A 25,694-nucleotide genomic window follows, 5' to 3' on the forward strand; every position below is an offset into this window, starting at 1 on the left:
GCTTAACGACTCTCGTTTTCTTAACCAACCAAAAAGGCGTCGACCGGGAATTGTGAAACATTAAACAGAAAACAAGACGAGGGGTATGGGTTGTTTGGTTGTTTGTCCGTCATATTATTGATGAAATGTTGTCAGGCGAATTTTTCTTGCTCGCCTTTATTGTATTTGGTATCATGATGAGCGGCAAACTATGGCAACGGCAAACAAAAGGCAGAGGCGTCAGGCGCCAAAGAACACATCAAATTTTAAGGAGGGCCGAATGGTTGGGGATGGTTGGTTGCCTAGCAATTCGGCAGACACGAAAATTTAATAGCCTCCGCAACAACAGCAAACTTGATGGGCCAAAAAAGTTGGCAGGGGCGGCGGGCGTGTGGCAAGGCTGGCTGCCCCTTAATACCAAGGAGGGCAGCGAGCGGAGGGGCACTGTGCAACAAAATTTTCAACACTTGCCGGAACATGTCATGAATGCGAACATGAGGGGCGACGTGGCCAAAAAAGACGAGGGCGTTCGGAAAAGGGTGGCCATTTTGTGGGGGTGTTGTATGGTTTACCCCCAAATGGGCACAAAGTAGAGCATCCAGACACGTGACAGGAACCAGCTTTGTGGGCTCCAAGTAGTTTGTCATGAGTCAAGTCAAAAATATCGCTGGAAGCCCCGAGAGAATGGAGGTTCCAAGGGCGTTAAGCAGAGGGAATATTAAAATTACATAATATAGCAAACATATTGTTTTACAACATTTTTGGCCGTCAGTCAAACGTTCGAGCAGAGAGTTCAACGAACTCTAAGTACTCTGAAATAAAGAATAATATTTTGGCAGCCCCTTGCCACAAGTTGTATTTCTGTCCAACTTGACTTTTTGTTGGCAAGCCCGAAGAATGCAAATTTAATGCCAAATGCTAAGTGCAATTTTAGCATCAAATTGCAATTAATCAGCGACCTAGTCAAATCTCCTTTCGAACTTGTTTCCCTCGATGTTTTGTGTGGCTTTTGTGCCACTTGCCTTGCCTCGCATATGTGCAACATTTGCACTTGTCGACGTGGCAAGCTGCTGAACTGCTGACAGCGATAAATGTCCTCGCATTTATAATAATTTGCGACTAATTTATTGCCCCAACACATTCCCTTTTCGCAGAGTTCGTTTCGGCTGATCGGCGGCGAATTATGTGCTTATATGCTCAAAATCCATGATGTATTTCCGCGGACTTACAGATGGTCGAAATAATCGAGATTTATGCTGTACATACCTGCAACGAGAAACGGAGAAAAGTGTAAAATTAGCATTTTGTTTCGATTTTATGTTGCAAGAGATCTAACGCTAAGTAGGTTAATTGATTGCTAATTTAATGGAAAATGTGATATCCCCCTTAACAAAGTGTCTATTTTAAGTGAAATAATAATTGGTTTGCAGTTTACAATCATATTTATTCATCTTCTTTCAATCATCATGACTTTTAAGAGTTCTATGCAGGATTGTATTGCTGCTAAACTTAAAGGCGTTTAAATTCCTCAGATGAAGTTTCCCCTGAGTTCTTAGTATTTATGCACATTGTCGCATAAATCTTTTGCATATGCATTGAAATGCGTCTAATGGAAGTTAAAGTTGCCATAAATAAGAGGGGTTCTGGCTTAAAGGGTGGCACGATGTGGCAGGATGCGCCAGGATGTGGGAGCAAGCCGAGTAACAAGGACTTGTTGTGGCACGCACGTTCTCTCCTGGACACATGTACAACAACCGCTGGGTAATAACTGTCCTCGCACGAGGACGATGCTGTTGCTTGTTGTCCTGTTCGAGAGGATATCCTTCCCAGTCCTTAGCAATACCCCGCACCCGCCGCTACTCAGTTTCAGTTCGCAACTTGGGTCCTGTCCGTCGTCTGGCTGGCAAAACATATTTCGTATTTTATGCAATGCGGCGCATAAAACTTTGCGCTTAAGCCTTCCTGGCAAAAACACACCCACACACACACTGCCAAAGGGAAGAACTGGGAAAAATTCTATCAAAAATATACAAAGTTAGCTGTTAATCTTTGCTTGAGTAAGGCTTAATAGTTTTGGCCAACAATTATCGTCAGTTTGAAATGGTGGTAATTAAAGGGGATTGCAAATTTATATTAGAGCTTGTGCATACCACTTGGCATCTATTTATTTTTTATAATTTAAGCAACAAAGTAATGAAGTCCTAAATAATCTTCTTGCATTTATTGATTTTTAAAAATATATTCAAGTTTTAATTGTTTTATATATGTATTTATATTTAAAGAGTAAAATAAACGTTATGTTCATCAATATATGTTATCAAAAATGAACTCAATGATTTGGCTGTCAGTTGTTGTTTCTAGAAGTCATGTGGTTTTTTGTCCAGTGCAGTGGTGCCGTAACTGACCAACGTCCCCGCATCCTGGCGCGTATTATCCTGGACCCACCCTCTTGTTGGTGGGGAGGCAGTCCGTCAGGCGAGTGTCTCAACACATTTGGCACGGTTCGTTGGGGGCGCGTGACATGTATATGAGAAATTATTCCGTCGACTGCCCCTTTGGAGTTCCCAGCTCCAAGGATGGATGTGCATGGGGCGCACGCTGCTGTTTTCATGCTCGACTGCCAGTTTCGTCCGCATTTTATTCGATTTTCCTTCGCCGGCTACGTTTTTGCACCTTTTTCGGCTGGGGAATAATTTATTATTGCCATAGCCATTGGATGGCCGAATGGCCACTCCTTTCTCCCCTTTCGCTGCTCTTATTTCCTCAGCGAATGCATAATTCTTATTTTTTTTTGCTTGGCCACAGGATTTACTCCACACTCCTTTGACCTTTGGGCTCTTCATTCCGGATGGACATGTCATTGTAATGAAATTATTTGTCAGCTTAAATGATTTTTTTCAGCTCTTTAAGTAGCACTTTCAGCTATTTTTCTTTTTTTGTACACCACATTTGACTTTGCCTTGTGAATATTTTATTATTTTTGTGCCATTTTATAATATTTGACTGGCGTTGGGGAAATCTCTGTGGAAAATCCCACCTAGCCACTCTCACTCGCAATCACTTTAGGCATTAAAATATTAATAACAATTTTGTGATGCATATTTTCAGGCTGATGGGCGAGTCAATATCGAAAATACGGGGGAAAAAAACCGAGTGCAAAATAAATTGACAAAATGCAAATCAGCAGAGTAAAATGTTTTTCTATACCCAAACTTTCATTGCGGCATTTGTGAACGATGAACGGCTTTGACATCGCATCATTGTGGTTTCATTTTTCAGATTGAGTGAAATTAAAGCCTGCGTTTTTTGGAATTCCAAACATAATCTTTAATCTATAAGATTATGAACTAAGACCTGAATAATTAGTTGGCTTTGCCATCAAATATTTAATACTTTTATAAGAATAAGTATCGTTTTATTTAACGGAACTGCAGTGCCTTTCTTATTCGGCGATTGAAATTATTTATAGTTTTCGCTTCATTGATGTTCATATTTGTATGTGACTTTTGAGCCGCATCGATTTAAATTTTTTCCAATGTATTTGGAAATGAGTTTTGCGTTTGGATGTTTAACATAAATGACTTTATGGCAAGCCAATTGAGACCCCAGAGCGAATGTTCTCAGAGGAGGAGGAGGCGCTCGATTAATTGCCACCGATAGCAAATGGTAATGAGGCACGCCCCTTCCTTTCCCGATTCCAACCGCCCCCCTCGTCTGGCATGCATTGTGAGCAGCTAATCACTGTGAAATCTGCCCAGGCAATGATCATTGGACCAAAACGTGACATAATTTGGCCTCCAAAATGGGTGGGGATATCTAATTGATGTTGCAACTGCTGCTCTGCTGCTGCTTCTGTTGCAGCTGCACCCTTTGTAATTAAAGCCTGCACCCATTTCCGCGATGAGAACGCATTTAGGCCATTAAACGTCCAGTTTTTTTTACCCCCTTCACAAAATTCTATTTCGATTAATCCACATTTAGTTGTCACGGCGACGAAATTTATTGCAAATCCAATTAGATGATAATACTTTTGTTGCATCACACGTATTTGCTCTGCCATCAATTAGTATTTGCTTTTAGCGCAATGTGTATTTTTAATTCAAGCTTTCATTTCGCATAATAAGTTACATAAATGGAAAATGTGACACAATTTAGTTGCGTTAAATAACTGGCAGCAGCTTTATGGTGTTCGAAAGTTGAAGCTAAAAGCAGTAGCTCAATTTACTTTTAACTTTACTTTGGCCAGCTTCTTCAGCATTCATTAGCCTTTGAACTGAAGAGCCTTATTGCATTCAGGACATCGTTTGCTGCACTTCCTGTTGGACTCGACGTTGTTTTGCCTCTGCCTGCACGATAAGCATTTGATTGGTTTCCCAGGATACTGGGCCAAAAGGATGCCTTTATTAAAAATTCCATTACTTCGCCACAGAAAGCAACCCAAACTGACAAATCAAAATTAAAGTGAACTGTTGTAACTAGCGACAATGTTAATTGCAATTGTAATTGCACTCGCACACACACACACAGACACTCCCTTGCAGCAGTGAAAATCACGGCAAGGAAATCAGCTTTTTGCCTTTTGCCTTTCGCCATTTGCCGTTAGCCCTTCGGCTTCCCTTGCCCACTCTTTGCAGGTGAAATATGCGCTAATTAGTGTGCGCTCCGCAAAAGGGTGCAAAATGGGTTTTCGGGCATTACGGTGGGCGGATAAGGGGTGAGTTGGCGAAAAACTGGCGCAGCAAGGAATGCCATTCACTTGCAAAATACGCGAAAGCAAGAGGCAACAAATGTCTAACAGAGAAGACAACTGCAACAGCAGCAGCAGCAATATCAGGCTACCATTGCAGCAGCAACAATAGAACAACGCAAGCAACACGAGCAACAGCAGCAGCAGGAGCAACATGCAGCAACAAAACGCAGCAACTACATGCAGCAGCAGCAGCAACAACTATCATCAGCTCGAGCAGCAAACAAAAACCAATTAAAATTATATCTGCGCTTGGTTAATCATGTGAGTCCGCCGGAGAAGCGGGTATTAACTGCTGCTGCTGCAGTTGATGTTGCTGCTGCTAATGTTGCTGATGTTGCTGCTGCCGCACTTTGCACGTTGTTGCTTGTGTTACGCTTGGTGGCCATTGTTATCTGGAAATCCAGACTGGGCGTAGGCCAGTTTGCGGCAGAATCGTTCTTAAAAGGGCGACTCCCAATCGAGTCGTGTTGCTGCTGCAGCTGTAGTTGCAACAACTGCTTCTTTTTTGCAGTTCACTTCCGCTCAATTGTGAGCTGATGATTTGGCTTGTTTGTCTTTCACTTCCTGTTGGCACTAGGAAACTTTAAGCAAGTACTCGCAATTATTCTGCCAAATTAAATACGCTACTTCTGTATCCAACTAAAATAACTATAATTTTCATTGAATAAGAATATATATTAATAAAAATGACTTTTGTTCTTTCTAGCCAAAAGCGTATAAATTCCCTTTAATTTTAAGTCCTTGCTTTCCATTTAATAACTAGTTCTATAAATAACATTGCAGCATTGCATTGGAATTTAATATTGTTATAACGATTTTAACTTGCTTGTCATTTAATTTTAGATCTCTATTTAAAAATGTATAGTTTGAATTTAATATAGCTCTAAAGCTTTTTCCCAACTCATGTCTTTTCTTGTATACTCCTTCTTTTTTACGTATTTTCCCATATTTTTATTCTGAGTCAACATCAACAATGACCACGCAACTGTGGCAGCGTAAATCCCGCCTTTTTTTCGTCCCGTTTCCGTGCAGCATTTGCTGCACATAGCGGCTGTGGCACGTAAGATAAGCGATAATCGGCATGGCAACATTTTGGGCAAATATGACGCGGTTGGAAAAAGCTTCTGTTGCAGAACCAATTTGCATTCATTTCGGACAGCCATTGATAGGGTGGCAAATTCCGCACATTACGCATACGCAACGTGTTGCGTCTGCTAGTGGAGAGAGGGCGCCACATCAGAAACACCGATTACGTTGCCTAATCAGGTTGCCAAATCATTTAATGATGCGTCATACTGAGTCGTTGAGTATTTCATTTGGTGAGGTCATGTGTGTGTGTGTGTAGTTTCGTCCTCGGCCAGGACATTTTAAATATTCGTCCATGACTGGGGCAAAAACTGTTTGCAGGCCTCCGACTGAATGTCATGTGGGGGAGCCCGGGTAAATAGCGTATTAAGGTTTGGGGGGGAGGTCAACCTTGTCTGGCCGCTTGGCCGTTCCATTGGCAAATTGACGTTGACAGGCGGACGCTAGAGTGAAAACAGGACTAGGCGCATCGATCCAGCAGCAGCTGACAACACATGTTCCATTGATTTGTGAGTAGGTTTTGCTGTTGTCGGTTAGAGCTAAATTAGTTTATGGCCCCAAAATGTCAGATGTCCAAATTGGCGTACCGTTTTACTGCTGCGATTTTTGCAAACAATAACAAGCACGTATTTTTTTTGAAAATGATCTCTGGCTTTATGTTTTCCGAAATTGATTTCATTTCAATTTGCATTCGGCTTGACTTTAAGGGCCATGCATTTTTAACCAACATAAATAATGTGCACACTTTTTCAATGCCACTAGATATAGGCTTTAATGTTTTATGCTTTGTTCCTATTTCATTTGAATTTAATGAGCTTTTATTGGTAAATATTAATGACCAGCAGGTTGGCCTTTTTGGTTTCAACTTGAACCATTTGTTATCCTTATAGCCCACACGTGTATTTATTTATGGCCATTAGCCGTTCTTTCCGCTCTAAACTGAATCTGCGGTCTAACCACAATCCATGATGCAATAACAACAAAACTGGCGCCCACGGCAACCAGATTTTAGCAATTAATTTAATTAGCTTTAGGACACCGACACGCAAAAAAACTGCATTTAAAAATTCTCCAAATGCATGGCAGCAAAATGGAAACATTTTAATAATTAAACCGCAAAAAATGCTTACATTTCTGTTTTTATTTGTACTTATTTGCGTATTTTCCTCTTGGCAAGAAAAAACACAAAACAACAAATGAGCAATGCGAAAAATGCCGGCAAATAAAATATTTTCAAGCGCGTAATTTGTCAGCCTGGCAGGTAAAAAAAAACAGAAGGCGGTTTGAGCCAGAAGTGGGCACAACAAAAGCCCCTGGCAGGTCAGCCAGGCATTCTGGGCTTCCAAGGGATCAGCTCCTGCCATAATTAGCATCCCAGTGTAGCGAAGTGCAGAGAGTAGTTCTGCAGCAGCAGAAATATCTGGCGAAAACGTCCAAAAAGCTCATTAACATAATGTGCGGTTACCTGGCCCGAAAACCTCCATTTCCCTAACCTTTTAACCCGACTTCTCTGGCAATTGCAGCAGCTCGGAGATTTTTATTTGCCTGCTTAGACACGGACTTTATGAGCAAATCTGCGGTCCACTTAATGGGCCACAAAAAACCTACATAAATAGTTTTTAGCTTGGCTGCGGCTGCTGGCTACTTTTCACTGAATATTTAAGTAGTTAACGCTGGTGTATTGTTTTTACAATAAATTTGCAGCTTAGTTAGGCGCTTTTAGTAGCTGTATTGGAAATTAATTACGCTTTTAGGCGATTCATGCTGCCAAAGAATATATAGAAAATATATAAGAGAAATCATTCTAGATTTCTTGAATATCTTAAATGGCTTAAGCCATTAACAAGGTGCAACTTATATTTCATTTTCGCCGTAAATAGCACTTCTTTATGTGGCTGGTTTTTATGCAAGACATCCTCTTTTTACACATTTAACTTTTGCATATTATTGAACCCGGCTAAGTCCTGGAACAACGTGCCTGGCATGCTGAGCACTTCCTCCGCCATGCAAAAATTCCCTCGACACCCGCATATCGCACTGCTGTATATCGCACATTTCACTTTGGTTTATGAAAAATTCATAACAAAACATTTTTCCCTGTCACGGGCCACGACACAACAAATTTGAAATGGAATTCGCTGCCACGCCATCATACACACACGTTTCTATTTAAATGTTAATGCAATTGAAGTACGTACTATATATATGCATCACATGCCCTTTCTTAGTGAAGAATCCTTGAAGTGTTTTCCCCCCGGGTTTGTGCCACCACTTTAATAAGCCACATAGTTACATCGGTGGCAAGAATCAAATGGCTGTAATTAAATGAAATGACGTCGACAAGTCTGCGGGCGGAGCTAAGAAGTTCAAGCCAAGAAGAACGCATTAAAGTAACTTATTTCAATCTGAAAAACATTCAACTCTGAGCAGCTTACTGCTTCTATTTCCTTTCTATTCCCTTTCTTTCATTTTTTTTTTTTTTGCTCCTGGCAATTGGCGCATTTGTATTGCTAAACCAACAGCAATTCACAACGCCAAGCTGGCTTAAACGATTCTACATAAATATGACAAGTTGTCGCCGGCGAAGGGGGAAAGCCGAAGCCAAGGATGATTCCCACTTTTCCGCAGTTTTCCACAGCCCTGAGACATCTCAGGAAAAGCGACTCTTGCAGCGCGGGGGAAAATTCAGCTCAAGTGTCGGGCGACGCTTATGAAAAGTCATGTGATGTATTTGCGGCCATTAAAGTGGCAAAATGGCTGCCACACACACACACACACACAAATACAGTTAAGCAGTTTGAGGAGTGCGTGTGGCAAAATGAATATTTATGTTGGCCATGTGGCATACACATAATATTTTCATGGCATTTATTAGTTTGTTTGCACAACGGATGAGGGGAAATGGCGGCCAGATAAGCATGGGAAAACCTTTTAGTTAAATGTCAAGAGCTGCGGACAGTTTTCATCTCCGCAAATCATTAATCAATTTGCCGCAAATGTCATCGCCATCTGGTCAGAAAAGATGCAAAAACGCTACCTGAGTAAAGTTATGAGGTAGATTCATATGTATATGCTGCTGATGATGATATTTCCCAGGCGTTAATTAACAGTAAAAACCAGACAGAGTCGACTCCGCCTGGCAGGCGTGACCCGGCAAATAAACTTTAACCCCGTCAGGCGGGATATCTTACACTGGGAGAAACTATCGTTTGGCTCGTATCAACGCTATAGGTGATTGTTACTCCCATTTTCACCCAAAAAATAAATATTGAATATATTAATGGCATCAGTGCCAGATTTAATTAAAAATGTCATCTCATAATAAATTCCCCAATTTGACCATCCATTAGCAAAGAGTTTTTCTTTCTGTGTACTGGCGTGCCCTGTCAACCAGTTAACCTTTTTCCGCCAACTGCACTTTTGCATATATGCAAAATGAATGTGGCAAATGCTATATTTTTTTAGTTTTATTCGCTGGCACACATATGTATGTGTACATTTTTATGGTCTGCTGACAAATTACGCGAACTTTCCATTAGTACGAGGTTATGACGCGGAGGAGGGTGGGACTCGATTGCTGTTAGAAGGAGGAGGAGTGCATGGTGGTTTGTCCATGACTTGTCACTTAATGTTTAAACTCCAAAGTGGCAATGTCGAACGAATAAAATTATTCCCAGACTCAGACCCCTTGTCAGTGCCTTAAATTGCTTTTTAATTGCCTAAGACAGGGTGTTTCTTGCGCTGAAATTTGATGAATGAATGAAAAGCTAACCAGGCAACCCGTATGGAGCGCACCTGTCGCCGACAAAGATTAATCTGTTGGAGCTCATTAAAATGTCAGTTTTAATATACATATATAGCAAACACGGTCCTGCCGGCGGAAGATTCATTCCAAAGGGCCCTCTAAATAATATGTCTGCACGCCAAGTTCGAGGAACTCCAGTCGTTGGGAGGCTGTGCGGAACCTTGGGCTTTGTTTCAGGCTACGGGGGTAGTAGTATGTTACTACATACCCGCGCACTCGTATGAACATATAAAAAAAGGCCACAGCTCTTGGAGCCCTTGATATATGGCCCAGTATATCTGCCATGCATCATTTGCTGAGGCAGCAAGCAGGCGGTGGAGTGGGTTGGGATACTAATAAATTTATTACATCCACACGCATGCTGGCGGAGTTTGAGAATGGTGGTGTGATTCCAGGGGGTAGACACACGCTAATGATGTAACCACATTTGGTTAGAAAATTACCTGCAACATCAAAAGGTGGAGGTGTGTGTGGTGATTTCGGGCGGCAAAATGGGGGAACGACATGTTTTTAATGAGCACTTTCAGTGGTTTTTCATCAGAGACTTAAAGTTTGACTTTAAGCCACCTTCGCCGACATCGTTGGTGGCTTCAAAGTTTCACCATATCATCTCGCTTCATCTGCGCGGATAAAGCAACCAACTAATACTTCCTGTTGACACATTGGCTTAGTCGCAGTTGCTTAAGCAAAAGTTGGGCTTTAATTTCGGCTTAGTCTGCCATTAGGCAACAGCTGGCCCCATCTTCTGGATTCTTCGTGCTATTAACGGACCATTTACCGAAATGGTTTTCTGATTAGATGCCAAAGCGGCCGGGCAAAATCTCTTATCAGGGAAAAACTACGCCTCTGGTTTATAGTTGCAACTGCCACTCAACTTCTGCTCCCAGACGCTAGTCACAGTCCTGAGATGAAATTGCCGCGATAAACGTGATGGAAGTGTCTGCTCCGTCTGCTAGAAAAATGGCAGTGAAAAGCGGCGGGTGCGGCGGGAAAACTCGCAGTGGAGCCGCCGTGGAGCAGAGATTTATCAAAACTGGGCAATCTGCCGGAATCTGTTCCTGTTTCTGTCTCTTGCCTGCTGCCGAGTGTGTAAAGTAATTTGTTTACCAAATGACAGGCTGGCGATTCTTTCTGTGTTGCAGAGGTGGTGGCAAGTCGGATTTCAAATGAAATATTTAATTATGCGCCAACGGAAAACACACTCGCACTTTTCCTCATTTTATTCGTCGGACGGATGGACAGACAGACAGCCTGCTGAAATGTCCATGCAAATCCACTTTACACCATCTTGCAAATGCGTTCAGCATTTTTGAGCAGCTTGCTCCGGCAATTTGGGGAGTGCGAAGTGGGGCTATTTTTAAACAATTTCAAGGTGTGCCATAAATGTACATATAAGGCGAACTGAAGTATTTATTTAGGAACTTCGGGCGAAGTAGCAAAATTTAATCACTTTTTATTCCGATTTAATTGAGGACTGCTCTTTGTGTGCGCATAAATGCATTCAATCGAGCTGCAAAACAATTGAACCTATTTGATTTGCGGTTTTTCTTATTTGATTTTAAAATGGAAACCATTTGGCCATTTGACCGGCAAAAATGGGTTTAATTTAGGAGCTGGCATTTATTTATTTTGGTTTTCATTCAATGATTTTCCTTCAACTAACTTGGTTTGGCTGCAATTTTAATTGTGTATGTAAATTGTGAATGCATTTCCTAATGTCTAAATGGCATTTACTTTTAGTTGAATTGTTAGACGAGGTGATTGAGGGCACGATCTTTGGCTGTCATAAGTAAACACGATTCATACACTTAATTGGTTTAATTAGGGCTTTGCAAAACATTGTTTCACTTGAGATGATGATTGAAGTGAGTGCTCATAGTCACAGTCAGATTCGAAATCACATTCAAGGCAATCAACTTTCGAGCGAAGGCGCCTGATTAATATTTATTATTTCATTAGCTCATTACACCACATGCAATTGTGGGTGCTTTTTGGATGGTATTGGATACGAATAGATTGAATTGTGGTTGCTGGTAATTTGAGCGGGAGGCCTAAGGCTTTGGGCGTGGCCAAAAAAAAAAAAAATGAATAAAATGAATCATTTGTTGTGAGTGTGTGCCGAGGTAACTGGATAAGTTGGGCAATTCCTCGGTGGGGTAAGGCTACTTTTTTTGTATACACTCGTATTTGGTTAGCAACTCGACTTGCATAAGTCGCTTTTGTAATTCGAGTCAACACCTCGAAGGCCCCCAGCTTAACCGCACTCGAATGTAAACATTATTTCTCTACTACCCTCTATGCATAAATGTTATTATTTTCCATTTTCATTTCTGTACAACTTTTTGCCATTTTCCATTGTTTGTTTTCATCTGTTTGGCAGCAAAATGCCATTAGCTTCCTGTACTTGCCACTCTTAATTGCTGCTGCTGCTGTTGTTTTTGTCTCTAATTTGTCAAACATTAAACAGGGGGTCGTAAATAAAACAATCAACTCGAGACGTTTGGACATTTTGCAATGAATTTCGTAGCTTATTTTCGGTTTGTTTATCTTTTTTGGAATCGACGATCCGTGAAGGTTGAGCGACTATAGAGCAAACACCAATCCATTTGGAGGTGGATGTACTAATCCATGGGAAATTTGTGGGGCTTAGAACGCAATAAAAGGCACAGTATCTCGTTTTTGAGATGGTTCTATTGCGTGTTTAAGCAGTCTTTTAAGACGTATCTTTCATCAAAAATCATTAGACTTGCTGCAAACCCAATGCTTAGATGTATTTTTCAATAAGTGTCATCATTGTTTATATCTTATGGTGGGGAATAAGTCAAATGAATTTACTTTTTAGAGGCTGAGTCCACATTTCAATTGCGACAAACATCATCAACTATAATAAGGGGGCAATCTTGGCTGCCATTGTTGCCCCCGAACTCACGACAATCGTACAAGACACAAATTAGCATTAGTATGAGTAATTAACTTAAATACAATATAACAATTTAGTTTCCCGAATTGCGCACAGCGAGATGCCAACAACAAGGCATCATTAGTAGGGGGCGACATTGTGCGACTTTGGTTTCCGCACACAATTGAAAATTTTGCAAGCTAATAAGGCTTTGTGGGTGGGTGGAAAATCAGCAAGGGGGTTGGGGGCGTTTTCCGGCGGACTGTCGACATTTTGGACTGTAATTACGCGAAAGCACGTCAACTGACCGCTCCAACGAATATCGAAGCCATCGCACTCCCATTTTTCAACCCCTCTATATGCTGGCCATTATGTTCGGTGCATATTTGATTTTCAGCTGGGATTACAAATGTTCGCTGGCCATTGAAAAACTTGATATCGTGCACTTAAAGAGGATGTTTTTAGGGGGGAGTGTGTAGCACCATCGAATCGGATCTGTATAATTTGTGTGCGATTTTTTTTTTTTTTTTGCATAGCCAAATGGACATTTTATGACCCAAATTTCTGTGCCGGCTAATGAGCTTTTGATTGAGTCTATACACTATGGTTTTTGTTTTTTCATGATATTCCTGTCAGCCGAGCGTAACGAAAGTTGTTTTATATACTTGCGTGTGGTTTGAGATAAATTTCAATAGATACACGATATTTGATAATTCGTATAATGAGCACATACCTGCAAAGATATCAAAAAACACAAAAATCGTATTAGTTACCTTGCACATCATAGTAATTTAATTTTAGTTGGGCCAGAAAACATACATGGCTTATAAAAAGTATCCCTCGAATGCTGAATCAACAGTTATGCAGGATTCAGCACACTTAACCCATGCTGACCGGCGATAATTTTCCTCGCTGCTTGCCAATGTCCCTCTAAATGGGTTTTCCCCATTCATTGACAACAATGCCCATTCAAAATGCTCGATTATGTTTTCTATACCCAAGTGTTTCCACTCCTTACTCCTTTTCTCCACACTCGAATTTTTCCTTTGAGACACCAACATTTTGGAATTAAGCGTCGATTCCTTTCTTATTTGCCGCCTTTCTGAAAACTCCTTCCTGGTTCGCCTTTTGTGACGTAAATAGGCGGAAAAGAAAATTATGTTTACGCAGAGGGAGCGGGATTTCAGTGGCAAGGGAGTTTCCGCCGGTTTCAGGTTTCAAACGGATACCCTTTCTGAAAGGTGACGGCTTACAGTGGGCTAAAAAGGTTTTCGAAAGTGGCATAAACTTTCTAAGAAAGTTTTATTGGTTTTTAAGGAATTATACATTATTTTTAAGTGTCTCATTCCGCTATGTTTGCACAATATTAAATATAGTTTTGACTTTTCAATTAAACGCAGTTTAATAATCCATACTATATATACATGTCATTTTTCGAATCTTCCACTTTGCCAGAAATGTAGTTAATTCTCCTGCTTGCCTGGAAACAACTTCCATTGAATCCCTTCGACGTCCCCCAACGACGACCACAGTGCATCCTGGCCGGCCGTAAACTTGCACCCTTACGTGGCACGCAAATTAAATGAATTGCTTACCCAGCTACATGGATACCCATGCCCACACCCCTGGACAAGCCCCATTCTACGACTCTTTTGCGCTGCCATTAAAATCATGCTTCAATGGTTTTTGACCATTTTTACCCGCTCCGCTCCGCTGTGCTGTTGTTGTTGTTGTTGGTGGCCCCAGGATTGAATGAAGTCTTTTTTTTCCAGCTTTGTTGCAGCACACAAAAAAGTTCCGAGCCAAGTGGCAAAGTGGAACGTGTAGCGTGGAGCATGCCCCGCCCACCAATCCTGTTCTAGGTAAATGAACCTGCTGAACACTTGCCTGCTAAATGATTTACGCACTTTGGGAAATTTAATGGAGCAATTTTCCCCACAGTCAGTTAGTTGGGGGGAAATCTTGAGAAATCACCATGGACTGGAAAATAGCAAGGTGCTGTAATTTGTTGAATCAGCAGGGCGTGTCCTCAAACATTAAAGTTGTTTTATTAGGTAGCGCTCCCGAAAAAAAATGTTAAATTTGTGCAACTCCATGCTATCCAATCAATTTTCGGAGAAATGCCAAAGCTCTCCTAAGTTTCTCCTAACCTAACCGCATTTGATACCCCAATTACCATATTATTCTATTTAACTATGGGTAACCTCAGTTTCGTTTTCCAATCCTTCGGTGTTATTCTGTGGATTTTTTTTGGTTTGTTTGCTTATTGATGTCTGTCCCCTTGTTGGGGAATCTGCCAGACAGCCATTCTTTCTCTTTCGGCTTGCATAAAACATCAAAAGCTGTGTGAAAACACAATCCTTGTGCCAGGCTTTGCCCATCGCACATGCTAAACAAATAAGGACCATGAAGCTGCGAAATATGAGCTAAAAAATGTTGTGGGTGGAAAAGCGAACTGATGGCGGCCCCTAAAGCTGTGCTATGATTTTTTCCGAGTGCCGTTCGTTGTTCTTGCTGCAGTTCGTGTTGTGGTTGTTCTTGTTGTCGATGTTTTGTTTTCTGTGTTCGAGTGCAGAGCGCAAAAAAATCGCATAAACAAAAGGCGCCCTAAAGTTGATTTCCGGTTTCCGCTCAAATGGCTGCCTCAGCCGCGACACCTTCACCCTCACGCTCATCCATTGCAAATATCCGTGTGAGAAGTCCGTGCGAGATTGAGTGCAGCTGCAGGGTAATTGCATTGGTATGTGTGCGTGGAGGCGTGCGGGCTGGTGGGCGTGTCCATTGGGGTGTGTAAATTTCATATTTTATGATTGACTCCACCCACACGGTTCGGAGAACAGAAAAACAAACAAAAGTACCGCTGCCTGCCACCGAATATCACAAAAACTAACTTAAGTCCTGTCAGTTGACTGAGTTCGCTACAATTTATATAGTATTCATTAAATTATATATTGGGAAAGTTGATTAAGTATTTAAAATACGAACATATATTCATTTTAACACCCTTTCACATCTCAATGCATGAAGTTGGCTTTTTGAAGAAACATTACATATGTGAATCCACTAGGTTCTTTGCTAACTGATTGGATGAACTGGCCTTTGGAAATCAGGCTGAAATCTTGAAGTGAAACAGCGAAACAAGCAGAATTTTTGCTTGAGTGAAGATGGGCCTGAAATGCGGTCTTGTTCGTAGGGGGCACAAAACACATGTTCTGGACTGCGGCCTAATTATGATGGACGGCAAACACTTTTGGTGTTCGGGGGCCCACTAATGAAGCCCTCCCAAGTGCGACAGATCAAACACACAGCACGCGCCGTCCAAGAATTATTTCGAGTCTCCAAGGAACCGAAGCGGAAACAAAGCAAATAGTCAAAGAAGCGGCGGGAGGAGCAGGAGCAGGTGGAAGGGGAAGCCCAGGGTAACACGAATGCACACTCACACATAGACAAATCGTGTGGCATGTGGCACTGTCATTTGTCTCTGGCCTGTAGAGGATGTTGATACGCTCCCCGACCGCTCTCACTCCTCCAAAAAGGGAGCTTCCTGATTGCGTGTTGTCAGCACATTACCGCCAGCATGTTCAACACATTAACGTTTTTCCAAAGGGGGTGGTGTTCCTTAGGGGGGGCAAAAGGGAATCTGGTGCATGTAGGGTCCTCTATTCACTTAGTGCCATATCACTTACCCTACACTTTCTGGCAACTTTTGAAAAGATATTGATAATATAAATAAAAGCAGTAAAGAGTCGTAAAAATATTACAGAATATTTCAAGAAATTAAGGGATAATTGGTACAAGAATCCTTTTGTGTTGTGTGGTTTTTCTTTTTTAGAATTCTAACAAAAGTTAGAGGCTGTCATATTTTATTAATCTAGCAATCTGAAAACTTAAAATATTTCTGTATTTACTTAAAAGGCATTTAGCCTAGAACGCTATTTCAATTGTGCTCCTTCTTGGAAATGTCTTTGTGGAAATGCACAATAGAAAAACCTTTTCCTTACGTACAATCCTTATTTATAGAGCCAACCCGGATTCAACCGCAGTGTGTAAATTAAATTTTCCGCAAGGCAGAACGGTCAGCAAGCTTATAAATTTTCAATTGATGGAAATTCACTTTCCCCCATCCCCTCGCCATCTCCATCAATATTTAATTGAGCCTAACCCTTTTTTTCACTCACTCGCCGTTGACCGCAGGAGTTTCGACTCCAACTTATCAACAGTTTGTCCACCTCCACCTCCATCTCCACGACAAAAAAAAAAGAACAACAAAGGAGGACAACTCAAATGAAACTTCAATTATTCCACGTAAAAAATAAGCAGCCGAAGGTGAGGTGTTTTCCTTTGGAGGGTGGAAATGGCGGAGTTTTGGCCTGACCATAAACAGTAACTAAAATAAGGAAACAGAAAAGGTAGCGAATTCTTATTCACTTTGTTGTTTCTGGCCTTGTCACGATTTTGTGTTTACAAAGAGCATTTTGTGGGTTGAATCTTTCCATTTGCCGTTACCTTTGTGCCTGGCCGGCCTTTCCCAAAATGCCCGTTTGCACTTATTTGTTTGGTGATTTGTTTGACTTGCGTGTCGATGATGACACAACACAAAACATCAGCACACAGCACCCACGACGAAAAAAAGAAAAAAAGGAGCAGCACAAGCGGTAAGTGAAAATTTCGCCAAGAAGGGCGCAAAAACCACCACATCACCACCCACAACAGCAACAACAAACAAACGAGGAAAAAAAACCGGGGGCCAAACTTATAATAATCATAAAAAAGGCAGCGGGCAGCAGATGTCGCATTGCATACAAAAAGGCGCTGGGACATGGAAAATGAGTGGAAAAACGTGCGAAGAGAGGAAACAGCCAACTGACCGGAACCGGAAATTGTTGCAAGTGTCAGCAGCATTTTTATGTATGCGTGTTTACAGACAGCCTTATTTATTAGTTGGCCAGAAATCGGTGGGTGGAAAAAAGGATGCAAACTGTATAGGAATTGTACAAAAAATCGTGGACGCCAGACGGATAGTTGCACGAAAAAAACGAATTTGCAAATGAATCATCTTCAATCGGAATCTTACCTGAAGACCAAGTATACGTCTTCAGCACCCACAATGATAATTCCACCTATCCAACAAATCCATTTTATGGCGCTTTAATTACTTGGCCTTCCACTCATTTGCTTTTCCCAATTGCTTTTTTCTGGCGTGCTGATGGGAATTCTCGTTTATGAGGCTTTTGCATGTTGCGTCGGTTTGATGGCAACGCATAAACAAGAACACGAGAAAAAGCACTGTATTTGGAGCAAAGACAAAGCGACTAATGAGTTTTAAGGGGCCAGAGATGGGGCTCCCGGGTGCGATTTTCCGAACATAATGAGCACAGGAAACAAAAGGCGAAAAAGCAGCCACAATATGGCCAAATCCAAAAAGGAGTACCGCCTGCGATTCCACAAACAAAGCTAAAAGGAATATTAATGATGGCCGGCGACTGAGCGAAGAAATGGACTTTGGAGCTGTCAGCTCCCTGTGGGTCAGCTCGACAAACATGGCCAAGAAAAGTGTGCAGACTGCACTGGGTTCTTCTCCATCAGCTATCTGCTTTCTTTCTTTCTCACCTGTCGCCGCACACTTTCTCTACCCTTTCGCCCACGCAGTTATCCTTATGTAGCTGAAGGTAATTAAGAGTTATGGGCCTGGGAGTCGAGGCCGAACAGAACTTATTAATTTCTGCATTATTTAAGCGTGTAATTTATGTGTTCAGCTGGCATTTTTAATTGCATTACACGGCGGTGGGTTAATGCATGTTAAATGCATAATGAGCACCGCAAGCCGATAGGAGGAGCAAAATGCCATTTGAGAGATGTGTCACACACGCGAGGTGACGTTGCATGGCGTTTGTTTTATTAATTGAAGTTTAATCAGCGACAGCTGCCAAAAGTCACGTTCACATTTCCCATTTTCCCATCACCCCATTTCCCAGCCGTCTGGAAAAGGTCAAATTTGATAGTAAACCCACTTTAAATGACTCCGCTGCGTCTCATAACAATTTCGAACTAACTTCAACTATCTTAGATCTTTTGTAAAACGACTTGCACTTGCAGCTTTAGTTCTACTATTTTTATGTTGGCACCTTTGGTTTTTACACAAATTATTTCCGATAACATCTTAAGAGCCTTTCCTTTTCTCCCCGTTCTTGGCCTCAACCTTTTAATAATTTCATTTGGCGAGAAATTGTCTTTAGCCAAATTGAATTAGCCACCAACCATTCCTTGGAAGCCATGAAGGCATCTTCATGGGTTTTTCTTTTCACACAGTTTTATAGAGTACTTAGATGCACTCGAAAAAATCATGTTACATGATTCAGACCGAAAATGGTATGATTTAGTTAAGGAATTAGTTTTTAAAAGGGTTAATTTTGATTTAATATCCAAGTTAGTAACGGTTAAAGAAATTTATTTCAAGTGCATTCTGGTCAACTTAACCCAAACTTAAGAGTTGACACTTAACTTGGCCTAATGGCGATCAAGATGCTTCAAGAACTTGGCCGCAAAGTGGACATTGTTAGGGGGAATGGCAAAAGATGGGAAATGGAATTTAGAAGTGGCTTAGGCGGTGACCAAACATTCGACCACGTAAAGCAATTTGCCAACTGCATCGATGTTAGCTTAAAAGCCTTGTCAAAAAAAAGGAAACGGAAAAATCGGAAAACATTTCGGCAGAGAGAGAGAGCGGAGAAGAGCAGGGACAAATAAAATGCAAATGTAAATAGGTAAATAAAATACATACAGTTGGCATTTTGATTTCAGGGGCGGGACACAAGTGTGAAGAGACCATCAAAGGGGCGTGAATTGTTTTAGCCAAATTCATTGGGCCAAAAAGCATATGCGTTCCCTTTCCTGCACACACATTTTAGCCTCATTTTATTCGGCTCTCTTTTTATTTTTAGCCCTAGCCATATGGTATACTGTAGGTGAGCAACAGTTGAAAACTTTTCTTTCTAATTTGTTTAGACAACCTGACAGTGTGACGCGCGCCACCTAGTGGCCAAAACTCTCAACTTTGATATACTTTCGGCCATTATTCTATTTGCAATTTCGCTCACAAACAACGGCAAATAAATAAGCAAATTGAAAAAATGTGAAACGAAATAACGCAAACAAACTGCTAAACTGGAAAACTGCAAACTGTCAGGGGAGTAAAAATGGAAAGCGGTCGCCAGGAGGAGGAAGTGGAAGAGGAGGAGTTGGCGGCCAAGAGCTGAGTTGGAGGCAGCTACCGTTTTGGCACATGGCAATTTCCGTTGAGTGCACATGACAAAAATGTGGAATGTGCATAAAAAGTGCCACAAGATGTGGGCTCCTGCGAGGGGATGCAGGGGGTAGAATTCCTTTCGCAAACTGGCAAAAAGTTAAAAGTTTAATTGTGCGCAACTTTGGGCAGGATGTGATGTCAACCCAGGCAACCGACAGGGGCCAAAGGACATCTGTGACAAGTTCTATTAAGTTTATTTTATATATTCTCACATTTTGCATTTAAACAAAGCAGAACGTGCCAGTCGGTGCAGTCAGGGGTGTGGAGCTAAGTATGTGGAATCTGGAGGGGATCTGGGCTACGGAGGTCACTCGATTGCATTGCACACACTTTTATATGGCAGGTTGCGCACACTTGACTGCTCGATGGCCCCAAAAGTCCAGCACTTTGCATCAGTTTCAGGACTCCTTGGGGGTATGGGTGGGGACTCGTCCTTAAAAATATAACCCAAAATGTTTTCTGTTCCGTTAAGCAATTGAGAAGGAGTCCTAGGCTTAAAATTGGTTTATTGTTTAACTAACTAAGTTATATATAACTTCGTAGTTAGCTATAAAATTTTAGGTGGAATGAATATAAAGTAACTAGCTCGTATTAAAGTTTAAAACTGCATTAATATAACTTTGAAAAGGGTTTGAATTCGTGAATTAAATTTCAAATTTAATCTCTGAGGCAATGCCAACATGTTATTCTTAATCAAACTCTGAATTTTGGCGCAGTGGAGCCAAGGGAATTGGCCTGCTCGACTCATAAAACGTTTAAATGAAAGAAAAGCAATATGTTGTCGCCTGCAGATGACAAGCAAACATCGTGGCCAGGATGCACCGGGCTTCGGAGTGCCTAGTCCTTCGGCTTGAGGTCTCTGTAAAATATTTACCAACCATCAGCCGCTGTCATACTTTTTTAATTGACTTATCAATAATTCATGCAGCTCACACAGAGTGAGAGAGAGGAGAGGGACACATGTGAAGGGACTTCGCAGGACGAAGTGAGTGGGTGGACTGCTGGATGGGGCTGAGAATGAATACTCATAAATACAAATGAAGTCAGATTGCAGTGTGAATGAATAGGACAGCAGAGAGAGAGTGAGAGAAATGGAGATTCTGGCTGAGGGGTAGGCAAAAGGTGAATTGCATTTACAACTCTTTTCCCACGTTCAGGTCAACGACTCTCATGCTCCCCATGTCATCCTTCCACTTTGTGTCGTATTTTTCCATCCTTTCGCACTGCCAGAAGATTGCCTTCGTTTACTTTTCGGCTTGATATTTATTTTGATTAATTTAAATCTGCTAGTCAGTAATATTTTTCATTTTCATGTGCAACTTTATCTTACACCGCCCTGGATTTTTCTTGCCTTTCATTTTAGGCAGAAACTGCAGCGGCTTGCGGGGAGAGTAAAGTGCAAGTGGAGCCAAGTGATTGATGCATTTTTAATGCGAATTTCCTAGGACTAAATCCAGGAAAGGCGGCAAAAGGTTCTCTGCTTTGCAAACACATCCCAGTTGGATTAGGCTAAGATTTAAAAATCTTAAAATATATCTGCTGCCATATTCCTCTGGCCGCTTAAAACTAAATCTTTAACGTTGGCCAACTTTTCTCATGCCATTAAACTCTTGCCAACTATTCAGCAACCTGTGCGATAGGACTTCAATAAATTTCCCAAAATCACGCGCGCATAAAAATCCATAAGCGTAGTTGGAATGGGTAGAGTAAAACAAAAGTAAGAGCATTTCTTTATCAAGGATAAAATCAAATTTAACGCATCGCTCGGTAGTAGGGGTACCCCGCCCCCTTTTTAACCATCCCCCCCTCCCAAACGACGGCCTTTGTGTGCGTGTAAGGCCACGTACCCACTTGACATGAAGGCAGTGCAGCGAGGCAAACGATGGGTGGTCGGTGGTTTGGTGGTTGGGTGGTTCAGTGGGTGGCTTGTGGCTTGGGTGGCTGGGCACGTGCCGCGTGGATTACGCGTGGCACGCTGCTGCGAAGAAATATGAAAGGGAAGCAGCGTGAAATATGTGCAGCATAAGACAAGGCGCATAATCAAAATGTAAGCAACAACACAGCTCATTGCAACAGCAGTAGCAACACCAATGGTTGCACATGCCACTTACACAAGTGCAAAGCATCGCCCCACATCTTCCCTGCCTCCCCCTCGTTTCCGGCTTTTTTGGCCAAAAACAAAGGGCGCCGCACAAAAATCTTACGCCCGAGCTGCCAGTTGATGTAGCGCACCATTATTTCAAGGGATTTTCCGAGGTGGTGTTGCTTGTATTGGGCCAGAAGCACTCGACATATCGATCATACTTTCTATTGCAGGCGAAATCGGGCGAAAGTCTTTAAATGATTCAGTCGAAAGCGAATGATTGAAAAGGATACTTTCATCACATGTGATTGAATTTATGAACTTCTAATTTGATACTATCGAAATAATTTAATATTGTTGCTGCCGCAAATTTCCAAGATGAAAACTGTTCGAAAAGCTTTAAATTTAAGATGGTAGATGCCAAATTTTAGTACTAGCAATTTCTTGAAATCCAAGCCCTCAAAGATAATCCCCAGAACAATTTGCATGGACCTTGCTTATGTACTCAAATGCAAATTCTAGCCCAAATTCTACTACTCCACTTAGAGTTTTGAGCTGCCAAGAGAAGTTTGCGCGACTTTCCACCGATTTATGCAATATTTCAGTATGCAGGACTCAGTATTCCCCAAGCTGTCACTTTTGTCGCATTTCGCTGCTGGGCCAGCTTCTTTTCGTTTTGGCCCGCCCAACGCTATCTTTATCTGCAGCTTTTTATTTCGTGTATCTTTTGGGATGGCGGAATGGAAGCTGTCACTCACCTCTTCCTCATTGCTGGCCGTATTCACGGAGTCCATGCTCTGCGAAAGTCCCAACGGGGCCAGAGCCATCTGATTCTCCATTATGGCGTTGCTGTTGCTGCTGCTGCTGCTGTTCAGGTTGTTGTTGCTGTCGCTAACGGCCGATGTTGCTGTTGTGCCAGTTGCTGGTGCTGCTGTTGCTGCTGTGGCGGCGGCGCTGGTGACGCTGCCTGCCGGCGAGGGCGTGGTTGGCGCGGAGGCGGTCGCGGAGTTGGACTCGTGCGAGTGCGATTCGTGGGCGGGACTGTCCGGCAAGCTGCCGCCGCTGGTCGGCACAGCAGCAACGGATGCTGCTATGGGCACAGCCGCAGATGCTGCTCCTGCACTGGTGCTGCTGTTGGTGTTGCTGTTGTGCTTGCTGCTGCTGCCGCTGCTCAGAAGGATGTGTTGCTGCTGCTGCTGCTGTTGCGGTGCGTATCTGTGCAGCTGGTAGCCGCCGTAGTGGGCCAGAGATTGCTGCTGGGCCTGCTGTTGCTGCTGCTGCGCCTGGTGTTGCTGATGCAAGTGCTGGTTCAGGAGAGCTGCTGCTGCCGCCTGGTTGAACTGGGCCAGTCGCTGCTGCTGCTGCTGTTGCTGCAACTGTGGTGAGGCGGCAACTGCGTAGGCAACTTGTTGCTGCTGCACGGCCTGCTGCTGTTGCTGCTGCACGGCCTGCTGCTGCTGCTGCGCCTGCTGTTGCTGCTGCTGCTGATGGTGGGCGGCGACGGCGGCCGCGAACTGCGTGGGATGGGCGAAGCTCAGCTGGTGGTGGTGCGGATGCGAGATCGGATGCGAGTGCGAGATCTGGTGTGTGTGGGCGATCTGGTGTGTGTGCGAGATCGGGTGACCTTTGACCGAGACGGGCACGGGCACGGAAACGGGCAGCGGTACGGACACCGGAACGGGCACGGGAACGGTCACCGGCAGCACGGAGACGGCGGCGGCACACTGGCGTTTGGGCGACGGCGACAACACCTGTGGGGCACTTGCTGGCGTCTGCGGCAGCGTCGGCCTGCGTTTTATCGCAATCGACGAAATGGTGATGGCTTTTTCGAACACCGCCTGCTGGTTGTTGTTGCTCGGATGGCTGCTGCTGCTGATCTGATTGATCGGGCCAATCGAATTGATAGGATTGCTGATGGCTGCTGGTGTCGTCGGCGCTGCTGGCAACAGATGTTGCAGTTGCAGTTGCGGTTCGGCGGCTGCTGCAGCGGCTGCGGCGGCGGTGGCGGCTATGAGCAGTTGATGATGGCTGCCCAACAGTTCCTGGTAGTTGGCTATTTTGACGAGTCAGTTGAACTGCGAAAGTGCAAAGCAGAAAGGAAATTAATATTTTAACTAAACATACATTTCACTATGAATTACATATATGTATTTCACCAAATATTAATTTTCGCAAGTAATCAGAATATGTAGCCCTTCCTTCGTTTAGAAGCGCTGAACTTCTGACGTTAAACAGAAGTCAAATATTTGGCCATCGGGTGAGCTATTGTTTTTTCGTAGATGTATGCAAATAGTACTTCGATATGTCGAAATACTTTCGGGTTTATTTAGCATAATGCAAATGTTTACATGAGGGGCAACGGGAGCACGAAGGTCTTGAACAACACTGCATAAATCAAAAGCAAATATGACGACAAATGTGTTCGACGGAGGGGGATGAGATGAAAAAGCAACTGGCAAGCATTGAGATTCAAAATGTACTGGAAATATGCAGAGCTTATCGGTGTCGCAGATAAATCAAACTTATGGAGTGCCACTTGATTAACTGATAGTCAAAGCCATACAAACTATGAATGTTAAATGTATCTCAACTTCGAGCCCAAAACATTTCAATTCAGCAGATGTTTGATGTTTAAGATTGCCTACACATATGCAAGTATGCAAGGAATGCACATAAACATAGTGGGCCAGTGCGAGCAAACACAGAGGGCTCTTGTTCTTTCTTTCAGTGTATGGCACACTCACACACTCGCACTCACTTACACTTATCATAGTGAGACATCAGCAGCAGCAGCAACAACAAGACAGCTGGCAACTCCATTGCGTAGTTGGGTACGAAAAAATTTAAATACACAGAGGCAAGCAGCAGCGGCAAAATGGGAATAACAACAACCGCAAGGCAAACAGAACAAACAAACAAACAAAACCCCCAGATACTCAGGGCAGACTATCCAGAACTCACAGAAGAGTGATGGAGTGAGGGGGGTAGCTGAGGGGGAAACCAACTTGAAAATTGAGCTGACAACAAACCGAAATTGTATTACAAACGCTCGCTTGAGCTGGCAAAAATATGCACATAACTAAAGTTCAGATCTCGAAGATATGTTTCGGGATCTCCATATGCATATGGATGTGAGTTGATGTGTAAATATATGCGGGTTGCTACACAAACAGGGCTTTGAATGCGGATTATAATGGAGCAAGGACAGAATCGAACCGACCCCCTCCCCACATCGCTCCACTTCGACGCCTGTGAATTGTATCTGTATCTGTATCTGAGTCAGTATCTAGCGAATGATTCTATGCAGCTCGCTTGGATAATTCCGCATACTTTGCATATGACAAAATATGCAGGCGATAAAACAAACTTTCGGGCTGCTAAGACCTCATCAGCTTCGAAGAGGAAGTCGATTCAAGACCTAATGCGAGTTTAATACGACCCCGCCAATCATCGACGATTTGAGGATGGCAGCCGCACTAATCCTGTATGATTAATAATTGATCAAGAAACAACCGTGGCAACCGCACAATGAATTTAAAGTAGACAATGAAGCGCCCAGATATGTGTGGGCTTATATAAATAAGTGGGTATATTTAAAAGTGTGTTCGGTATCGAGTGGCATGAGATTTATGGCCGAAACTTTGCGGACACTTTGCGATTAATGAGCGGGCGGTCCACCGGGCGTATGCGCAATGCCCGAAAAAAAAAACATGCGGCTAATACAAAAACGTATGGCATACGCATTAATATTTGCCAATTATAGCATTGATCATTAAGTTGAGCCAT

General features: G+C 42.7%; 1 protein-coding gene across 1 annotated transcript in view; it reads right to left on the reverse strand.

Annotated features, from left to right (window-relative positions):
* Window positions 1-23,974, reverse strand: part of LOC6616671 (protein couch potato) — a gene marked incomplete at its 5' end in the record, with an annotated part of 46,040 nt that extends 22,066 nt beyond the window's left edge. Inside the window, 1 exon segment of the mRNA XM_032722540.1 lies at window positions 22,667-23,974. Coding sequence (XP_032578431.1) covers window positions 22,667-23,974 — 1,308 coding nt within the window.
* Window positions 23,975-25,694: the final 1,720 nt, after the last annotated feature.

The sequence above is a fragment of the Drosophila sechellia genome, chromosome 3R (genome assembly GCF_004382195.2).
Source record: "Drosophila sechellia strain sech25 chromosome 3R, ASM438219v1, whole genome shotgun sequence".
Lineage (NCBI taxonomy): Eukaryota > Metazoa > Arthropoda > Insecta > Diptera > Drosophilidae > Drosophila > Drosophila sechellia.